Genomic DNA, 10,574 nt, shown 5'->3' with positions numbered 1-10,574 from the left:
TATCAAAACATGGGTACATTCTTCAAAATGGGTACATTTAGCAAAAATAAATGGGTACAAATAAATAAAAAAATATGGGTACAATACAAATAAAACTTTAAAAAATATGGGCACAAAAAGAAATTAATATATGGGTACAAATTAAAATTGAAAGGAAAATTGGTACAAATTAAAAAAGGGTTGCAAATTAAAAATGGGTACAAACTAAAAATAAAAATATATGATAAAAAATTTAGTCATAAATATAAATATACTAATTGTAACATTTTTAATATTAAATGAATATATTTAGAAATAAAAAATATTTTATTATTGAAATAATTAATTATATTATTAATACAAAGGACCTTAATCAAAAATTAAAAAGTAATAAGGTTTTAATCAATAGAGTAGTAAAAATAAGGATGAAAACCTGGGGTGTAATCAACAAAATGTGGAGTGACACACCCTAACCCGAAGACTAGGACGTGCTGGCCGTCACGTGAGTGTGACGTAACCATAACGCAAGCGGAAACGATTTAATAATAAAATACGAGTCAACAAAAACCACTAATTGCAGTTATTTACAACCTAGCATTCTATGTGCATAAGAGTGTACTAAACACACATAAACAGAGCATAAGCATCTAGGTGCAGTCAAGTAGGAACATAACTATTTTACAACACCCTCGGGTGAATCCTACATTTATTTAGTCTGTCAGAACGCCGAAGCAGTCCTCGTAGGCCACCAACGCCTCAACTATCAACTAGAACCTGGAGGGGCGAAAAACAGAAAACGTGAGTGGGCGAAAATCAATCTTTTCCAAATCATTTCATAAATCCACAATTATAACCCCTTTTTGGAAAACCTGTATACTTTCCCAGAAAAATAGTATATAGCATATATATCTCAACTGTCTCAATCATCAATCTTATGACAGATTCAATAAAGAATGTACCATGCCAATTTCAACAGTTTAGTATGAATGCATTAACATAATATAATCAGGTAAAAGAAATAATCAATCGTAGGCCCTCTAATAGCCCTGAACGATTGAACCTAGAGCTCAACATCTATCAATCTCACTCTCTGCCGGAGTCACTCCGCGTGACCTGTCCGGCCTTCTGCACATAAGTCGGAACTACCTAATGTAGTTTGAACGACTCATGGTAATATTCGCTCTAGTGCTTCTCTCATCAATCATCTGTATACAATAACCTAAGGTCACCCACCAGTCATAATCTCACTAACACTCTACGACTGGCCCGTCGTACCCACTCCGCATGGACTGTACGACCAGCATCTACTTGGATCCAAGGCGAGCGTGCGATGCGGTGAATACTATAAGCACTAAACCATGGTGCAGGATATGAGCTCAATATATCATCATCATCATCATAATATTAATTAAATACTTACCTGTGCTTCCACAGCACCATCATACATATATGCATCATACGACAGTTCATAATATCCATAATATTCTATGCATGGCAATCACATCATATTTCATTTCATTTCAATATACTTTTCATTTAAATTTGATTTCTGGGGAAATCGAGTATATAGGTATATATAAAAACAAATGCCCACTCACTGGTATGTCGCCGGGTCGTAACCCCCTTGACGCCCCTGGATGTGCTCGTCCTCGTTAAAAGTTCCACCTAGAAGTGAAATAACTTAAAACAATCATTTAACGCACATTTAACGCACCTAAACCAAACTAGGTAATTAATTCTTCATACGATGCTCAAATTGGGTATATGAATATACCACAGTGACCTACACAACCTCAGGATCATCCCCAAATTTTTAAAATAATTTTTGGAGTCCTCACGCGCCCCCACGCGCCTGACGTGGCACGGACCTACGCGCGGCCACGTGACATGCACACTGACGGCTACAGTGAACGGCGTTAGAGAATATTCCGTCAAATCCTAGTATATTCCGTTAAAAACTAACGGTTTCCGTTAAAGTTAACTAACGGCGTCGGAATATTCCGTCAAACTTGACGGAAGATTCCCTGTCTTCTCCGGCGAGTCACCGGTCGCCGGCGACTGTTCGCCGGTTTCTGGAAAAATTTCAAATCTACTATTCTCCTTCGTTTTTCAACCAATTTCTTCGCATTTTATACCAAAATGAAGCATTTAACAAGTACTATCACGTTGGAAGGGTTTTAGGGCCTAAAAACAACTAGATCATACCTTCCAAAATTCCTCAATTTCGGCCAAACTCGAACCCGACGATCCCGACGTCCATTTTGTTCAAACGAGGCACTCCGAGCCTCCTTAGGACTTCCTAAGACTCGTGGTGATCTTTGTTTAACCTAAAACACAACCAAAATTAAGTTCGTGAACAGTGCCATTACACGGGGTGTTTTGAAACTAGGATTTCAGAAATGAAACTTACCTGAAACTTATACCCCCGTGCTCGTGAAGTTCCCAAGATCACGAAGATGATCTTAGATTGGACGTTGGTGCACGTTTGTGGTTGTTCTTGGTGTTTGTCCGAGAGCTTGAGAGAGTTCGAGAGTAAGAGAGAGAGAGTGTTTCTGAGGGAGAGATGAGGAAGAAAGAGGGAGAGAGACAACCTACGGGTTTTGGGGAAGGATTTCAGGAGGTGGGGATCCCACCTAAGTCCAATACAAAATTATTAGACCAAACAAATGTAAATCTAAACCCTAGTTTAAGATCTTAGTGTAAAACAAATACCAAATTTACGCACCTTAATCCCGTTTAAGGGCGTTTTTGTAATTTCACGTCCTCGGTATTTAGTAATTCTGGGACGGGCTGTGACAATCTCCCCTCCTTATAGAATTTCGTCCCCGAAATTCCAATCACTAACCAGAACATCAAAAGTCATAGAATAACCTCGGATACATAACTCTCATTCGTTCTTCTGTTTCCCATGTAGCTTCTTCAGCTGAATGGTTTCTCCACAATACTTTTACCAAGCTCACGGTCTTATTCCTCAAAGTCTTATCTTTCCAATCCAGTATAGTCACTGGTTCCTCATCATACGTCAAATCCGGATTAATTTCCAATGGTTGAGGAGGAATCACATGTGAAGGATCTGACACATAATGCCGAAGCATCGAGACATGGAACACATTATGTACCTTAGACAACTCTGGAGGTAGCTCCAACCTGTAAGCAACTTCACCAATCCTCTCAGTGATCTCATAAGGTCCAATGTACCTGGGACTTAGCTTTCCTTTCTTCCCAAAGCGAACCACACCTCTCCAAGGCGATAATTTCAGAAAAACATAGTCGCCCACATTATACATTCTGTCCGTGGTATGTCGATCCGCTAGGCTCTTTTGTCTATCCTGGGCCACTTTCAGGTTAGATTTAATTATCTGAATATTCTGAGTAGTCTCATCCACAATCTCTGGCCCTTCAAGTATTCTTTCACCGACCTCTGACCAACATAATGGCGTACGACAAGCTTTACCATAAAGTGCTTCAAATGGAGACATTCCAATACTCGAATGAAAACTATTATTGTAGGCAAACTCCATCAAATCCAAACGATCATGCCAAGAATCACCAAATTGCATCACAGAGGATCTCAACATATCCTCGAGTGTCTGAATAGTTCTCTCTGACTGACCATCTGTCTGTGGATGATAAGCTGTACTGTAAAGCAATCTAGTACCCAAAGCTTCTTGAAAAGCTATCCAAAACTTAGAAGTAAATCTTGGATCTCGATCAGAAATAATATTCACTGGGACACCATGATACTTTACAACCTTCGATATGAATAACTGAGCCAACTTATTTAAAGAATACTTCTCCCTTACTGGAATAAAATGTGCTGATTTGGTAAGTCGATCTACAACCACCCAAATGCCATCAAAACCATTTCGTGTACGTGGCAGCTTATACAAAATCCATCGTTATATTCTCCCATTTCCACTGGGGAACGGGAAGTGGTTGCAATCTCCCAAACGGCTTCTTTCTTTCAGCCTTAACCTGCTGGCAAACAATACACCTACTAACATACTCCGCAATCTCCCTCTTCATACCCGGCCAATAATAGAATGGTCGAATGGTATGATACATTTTAGTTCCTCCTGGGTGCATAGCATAAGCCGAACAATGTGCTTCATCCAAGATTTCTTTCTTCAGTTCCTCATTATTAGGCACATACATCCTGTTCTCTTGCATAAGCATACCATCTGATCCTCGGATCTTGAGATCTTTCTTCTTCCCTTCATTTCTTAAATTGATCAATTCTTGAATCTCTTCATCCCACGATTGAGCTGCAAGCACCCGATCAATTAAAACTGGCTTGACTTGAAAACTGGCAAGAAAAGCTTCACTTTGCTCTTCCAATTCTAACTCTACTCCAGTAGATCTCAACTCTGCCAGAAGAGAAACACGACTGGCATACAAAGCATTAAGTCGCCCTTGAGGTTTTCTACTCAGAGCATCAGCTACCACATTTGCACGACCCGGATGGTACTCAATCGTGCAATCATAATCACTTAACAATTCCAACCATCTTCTCTGACGAAGATTAAGATCATGCTGAGTGAAAAGGTACTGAAGGCTTTTATGATCTGTAAAGATCTTACATTTCTCGCCATAGAGATAATGTCTCCAAATCTTCAAAGCAAACACAATAGCTGCCAACTCAAGATCGTGAGTCGGATAGTTTCTTTCATGAGTCTTCAACTGCCTAGAAGCATAGGCAATCACTCTACTATGCTGCATCAAAACACAACCCAAACCATTCAAAGAAGCATCACTGTAGATCTCGAAGTTACCGTTATCATCAGGAAGTACTAACACAGGTGCATGAGTAAGGCAATACTTCAACTGCTGGAAACTTTGCTCACAACTTTCATCCCATTCAAACTTAACATCCTTCCTGGTTAACTTCGTTAATGGCAAGGCAATCATAGAAAAGTCTTGAACAAACCGTCTATAATAACCTGCTAAACCAAGAAAACTCCGCACCTCAGTGACCGTTCGAGGTTGTTCCCAATTTTCCACTGCTGCTATCTTTTGAGGATCCACTTGAATTCCCTGAGCTGATACCACATGTCCCAAAAATGCCACTTGATCCAGCCAAAATTGACATTTACTAAATTTGGCATATAACCGGTGTTCCCTCAATTTCCTTAACACCAAGTTAAGATGTCGAATATGGTCTGATTTCGACTTAGAATATACCAGGATATCATCAATAAAAACAATAACAAACTTGTCAAGATATTCCTGGAATACTTCATTCATCAATCTCATGAAAGCTGCAGGAGCGTTCGTTAATCCAAATGGCATCACCAAAAACTCATAATGCCCATAACGAGTCCTGAAAGCTGTTTTATGAACATCCTCATCTTTAATCTTTAATTGATAATACCCAGACCTCAAATCGATCTTAGAAAACACACAGGCACCTTTGAGCTGATCAAACAAATCATCTATACGAGGCAAGGGATAACGGTTTTTAATCGTCACCCGATTCAATTGCCTGTAATCAATGCACAATCTCAAAGTTCCATCTTTCTTTCTTACAAACAACACTGGAGCTCCCCAAGGTGAAGAACTAGGCTGAATGAAACCTTTATCAATTAACTCTTGCAATTGAATTTTCAACTCTCTTAATTCCGCTGGTGCCATTCTATAAGGAGTCAAAGAGATAGGGTTCGTACCTGGAAGCAATTCAATCGAAAATTCCACATCTCTATCTGGAGGCAACCCAGGTAAATCATCTGGAAATACATCAGGATAGTGTCTGACTACTCCGACTTCCTCCACACTACCGGAATCAACATCATTTAACACCACATGTGCCAAGTATCCCTGACAACCCTTGGATAACAATTTCTTCGCCCTTATGGCTGAAATAACACCATGCCTCACCCCACTTCTTTCACCCACAAATGTAACCTCAGGTAGTCCAGGACGAAGAAAAGTAACTGATTTCCCGTAACAATCTATATGGGCGCGATTATAATGCAACCAATCCGCCCCTAAAATCACATCAAAATCCACGATGTCTAACGGGATAAGATTAGCAGGCATAATGACATTATCTACCATCACTGGACACCCAGAGTAAAAACTATCAACATAACATTTATCCCCTCTAGGCATAGCAAACTCTAAATCAAACCCTAGAGGTGAAGGATGAGGTTGCGTTATTTGAGCAAATGTATGAGAAATCACAGAGTGTGTAGCACCACAATCAATCAAGACTCTAGCAAAATGACCAAGAATATTCAACGTACCCATAATCAAGTCTGGATGGTTCTGAGCATCTTGCAGCGAGATGTGGTTAACACGTCCCTGAGCTGGCTGTCGTCCTCCACGACCTCTGCCACTCTGGTTACCTCGTCCCTGGTGAGTACGTCCTTGACCTGCCTGGGCAGGCGGCCTAAACGACCCTGTACTACTAGCAGCAACTCCGCTCTGTTGGGGCTGACCCCCCTGATACCACTGAGATCCGCTAGCTGGCATAGACGGATATGAAGTATAACCTCCCTGATCCTGAGAATATCCACTCTGAAAATAAGGATCCTGGGAATAGTGATACTGTCCCGGAGCATAAGGAGCAGCATCACCCTGATAGTGATAAGCACCACCACGACCACCCTGGCCATAACTGCCTGAATTAAAGTTCTGTTGAGTCGGTGCTGATGTTGGCATAACAGGCTGCTGGGGCCTCTGCTGATTCTGGGGACAATACATAGCTCTATGTCCTGTCTGACCACATGTAAAGCATGCACCACTGCTTCTCCTACATTCCCCATGATGTCGGAAATTACAACGGCGACATAACGGAGAACCCGAATTACCAGCACCACTAAAGCCTCTCTGACCAGAAAATCTAGGTCCATTACCAAACCTACCACCTCCTCTCCTCGGACCTGTGGCACTAAATCCACCACTGGAAGAACTCGAACTCATTCCACTTTTCTTGAAATTCTGCGTCTGACGAGGTCCTGGAATGGAAACACCTTTACCTTTCTCATTTTTCTTCTGACCATTACCCTTATCCTCTTCATCCTCACTGTCCGGAAGATTATCAGAGTCTTCCATCCGGACCAGAATCTCAAAATACTCATGATAATCGGCACAGGGAAGTGCATTGGCAAACGTTCTGTACTTCTTCTTAGATCCTAGCTTGAAACGACGAAGCATTTCTGCTTGATTACCCGCTAAATCAGAATCATAACGGGATAAATCAGTAAACTTCCTGTAGTACTCATGTGCAGACATATTTCTCTGCTTCAGACTGGTGAATTCCTGTTTCTTGCGATCTATATATTCCGGAGGAACAAATCTCTTCATAAAATTTTCCTTAAATACCTCCCATTCGGCTGCCCTTTCAGGTGCCATGTGCCTCGACTGATTTATCCACCACGCAGCTGGCTCACGGCCCAAAAACCAGGTGGTAGTCTCCACCCATCTATTAGCTGGCAGGTTTCCCTGACTTTGCATCACTTGAAAGGTCTGCTCAATTCGATCCAACCACTTTTCTGCCCCTTCATAACCTTCATTTCCCTCAAAGGTTTCCAATTTCAGATTATACATCGTCTCTACGGGCGTTCTCTGAGGAGGACGGATATTAGCCTGAAAAGCTTGAGCCATTGCTGCCCCTAACTGAGTTATATCGGGGAAATTAGGCTCAGCAGCACGGCGAGGATCTCTACGAGGCGGCATAATTCTGACAGAAAACATAACAAAATCAATAGAAGAACTCATTAGTTATACAGGACTGCAACCTATGCTCTGATACCAAACTTACACACCCTAACCCGAAGACTAGGACGTGCTGGCCGTCACGTGAGTGTGACGTAACCATAACGCAAGCGGAAACGATTTAATAATAAAATACGAGTCAACAAAAACCACTAATTGCAGTTATTTACAACCTAGCATTCTATGTGCATAAGAGTGTACTAAACACACATAAACAGAGCATAAGCATCTAGGTGCAGTCAAGTAGGAACATAACTATTTTACAACACCCTCGGGTGAATCCTACATTTATTTAGTCTGTCAGAACGCCGAAGCAGTCCTCGTAGGCCACCAACGCCTCAACTATCAACTAGAACCTGGAGGGGCGAAAAACAGAAAACGTGAGTGGGCGAAAATCAATCTTTTCCAAATCATTTCATAAATCCACAATTATAACCCCTTTTTGGAAAACCTGTATACTTTCCCAGAAAAATAGTATATAGCATATATATCTCAACTGTCTCAATCATCAATCTTATGACAGATTCAATAAAGAATGTACCATGCCAATTTCAACAGTTTAGTATGAATGCATTAACATAATATAATCAGGTAAAAGAAATAATCAATCGTAGGCCCTCTAATAGCCCTGAACGATTGAACCTAGAGCTCAACATCTATCAATCTCACTCTCTGCCGGAGTCACTCCGCGTGACCTGTCCGGCCTTCTGCACATAAGTCGGAACTACCTAATGTAGTTTGAACGACTCATGGTAATATTCGCTCTAGTGCTTCTCTCATCAATCATCTGTATACAATAACCTAAGGTCACCCACCAGTCATAATCTCACTAACACTCTACGACTGGCCCGTCGTACCCACTCCGCATGGACTGTACGACCAGCATCTACTTGGATCCAAGGCGAGCGTGCGATGCGGTGAATACTATAAGCACTAAACCATGGTGCAGGATATGAGCTCAATATATCATCATCATCATCATAATATTAATTAAATACTTACCTGTGCTTCCACAGCACCATCATACATATATGCATCATACGACAGTTCATAATATCCATAATATTCTATGCATGGCAATCACATCATATTTCATTTCATTTCAATATACTTTTCATTTAAATTTGATTTCTGGGGAAATCGAGTATATAGGTATATATAAAAACAAATGCCCACTCACTGGTATGTCGCCGGGTCGTAACCCCCTTGACGCCCCTGGATGTGCTCGTCCTCGTTAAAAGTTCCACCTAGAAGTGAAATAACTTAAAACAATCATTTAACGCACATTTAACGCACCTAAACCAAACTAGGTAATTAATTCTTCATACGATGCTCAAATTGGGTATATGAATATACCACAGTGACCTACACAACCTCAGGATCATCCCCAAATTTTTAAAATAATTTTTGGAGTCCTCACGCGCCCCCACGCGCCTGACGTGGCACGGACCTACGCGCGGCCCACGCGCGGCCACGTGACATGCACACTGACGGCTACAGTGAACGGCGTTAGAGAATATTCCGTCAAATCCTAGTATATTCCGTTAAAAACTAACGGTTTCCGTTAAAGTTAACTAACGGCGTCGGAATATTCCGTCAAACTTGACGGAAGATTCCCTGTCTTCTCCGGCGAGTCACCGGTCGCCGGCGACTGTTCGCCGGTTTCTGGAAAAATTTCAAATCTACTATTCTCCTTCGTTTTTCAACCAATTTCTTCGCATTTTATACCAAAATGAAGCATTTAACAAGTACTATCACGTTGGAAGGGTTTTAGGGCCTAAAAACAACTAGATCATACCTTCCAAAATTCCTCAATTTCGGCCAAACTCGAACCCGACGATCCCGACGTCCATTTTGTTCAAACGAGGCACTCCGAGCCTCCTTAGGACTTCCTAAGACTCGTGGTGATCTTTGTTTAACCTAAAACACAACCAAAATTAAGTTCGTGAACAGTGCCATTACACGGGGTGTTTTGAAACTAGGATTTCAGAAATGAAACTTACCTGAAACTTATACCCCCGTGCTCGTGAAGTTCCCAAGATCACGAAGATGATCTTAGATTGGACGTTGGTGCACGTTTGTGGTTGTTCTTGGTGTTTGTCCGAGAGCTTGAGAGAGTTCGAGAGTAAGAGAGAGAGAGTGTTTCTGAGGGAGAGATGAGGAAGAAAGAGGGAGAGAGACAACCTACGGGTTTTGGGGAAGGATTTCAGGAGGTGGGGATCCCACCTAAGTCCAATACAAAATTATTAGACCAAACAAATGTAAATCTAAACCCTAGTTTAAGATCTTAGTGTAAAACAAATACCAAATTTACGCACCTTAATCCCGTTTAAGGGCGTTTTTGTAATTTCACGTCCTCGGTATTTAGTAATTCTGGGACGGGCTGTGACATGGAGTGTCAATAAAAAAATCCTTATAATTATGTTATTAAAATTATTGATCTTGTCGTTTGGCAAGCCTCTCGTCCCCATAAGTGACCAAATAACCACATATTGTAATGTCCGAAATTCCATTCCTTCGATTACTCTTATGTTTCCCTTTTATATTCTATGTCTCTCCTTGTCTCATCTCTCTCCCCCACAACGCAAGTAAAAGAAGAAGAAAACGAAACAAACAAGGAAGACGGAAAGAGATCGAACGAGAAGAATGGATGGTTGTAGTTGCTGTTAAGGTGCTAGCAACATTGCAGTCAGTAGTGGCATTGCTGTATGTGCAGCAACCTTCGGCGTGCGGAGAATAAACAATGACTGGCAGGAGACTACAAGGTACGTAGCAATTGCTTCACTGCAAAAACAATGTTCTTCAGTACCCTTTACATTATATCTGATGTAACTTAATCAATTGTTGTGCTAGAATTGTAAAACCCATGTTTATTTGCT

General features: G+C 41.2%; 1 protein-coding gene across 4 annotated transcripts; it reads right to left on the bottom strand.

Annotated features, from left to right (window-relative positions):
• Positions 1-435: 435 nt before the first annotated feature.
• LOC126595572 (uncharacterized) lies at positions 436-10,072 on the bottom strand. 4 transcript variants are annotated; one of them, XM_050261850.1, is made up of 8 exons: positions 10,014-10,072; positions 9,699-9,921; positions 9,494-9,615; positions 8,876-8,942; positions 7,982-8,051; positions 6,222-7,660; positions 1,578-1,644; positions 436-753 (listed from the first exon to the last, which is right to left on the bottom strand). In XM_050261850.1, exons 6-8 carry the CDS (start codon positions 7,654-7,656, stop codon positions 747-749), a joined length of 1,509 nt encoding a protein of 502 aa, XP_050117807.1. In that variant the 5' UTR covers positions 7,657-7,660; positions 7,982-8,051; positions 8,876-8,942; positions 9,494-9,615; positions 9,699-9,921; positions 10,014-10,072; the 3' UTR covers positions 436-746. The 4 variants fall into 4 exon arrangements, 3 of the variants coding, with proteins under 3 accessions (XP_050117807.1, XP_050117806.1, XP_050117808.1); XR_007613609.1 differs by lacking the exons at positions 1,578-1,644; positions 6,222-7,660; positions 7,982-8,051; positions 10,014-10,072 and having other exon boundaries at positions 9,699-9,998; XM_050261849.1 differs by lacking the exons at positions 7,982-8,051; positions 8,876-8,942; positions 9,494-9,615; positions 9,699-9,921; positions 10,014-10,072 and having other exon boundaries at positions 6,222-7,728.
• Between the last annotated feature and the right edge of the window lie 502 nt (positions 10,073-10,574).

This window comes from Malus sylvestris, chromosome 13 (assembly GCF_916048215.2).
Source record: "Malus sylvestris chromosome 13, drMalSylv7.2, whole genome shotgun sequence".
In the NCBI taxonomy this organism is placed as follows: domain Eukaryota; kingdom Viridiplantae; phylum Streptophyta; class Magnoliopsida; order Rosales; family Rosaceae; genus Malus; species Malus sylvestris.
The sequence above is the reverse complement of the archived record's forward strand: the minus strand, read 5'-3'. Positions and strand labels throughout refer to the sequence as shown.

Excerpts from the sequence above, each read along its gene's own strand:
- LOC126595572 (XM_050261849.1), bottom strand. The coding sequence starts at position 7,698 with ATGAGTTCTTCTATTGATTTTGTTATGTTTTCTGTCAGAATTATGCCG. Across the intron at positions 1,645-6,221 it reads CCATCCAGACTTGATTATGG|GTGGAACTTTTAACGAGGAC; the intron begins GTACGTTGAATA and ends TTTCACTTCTAG.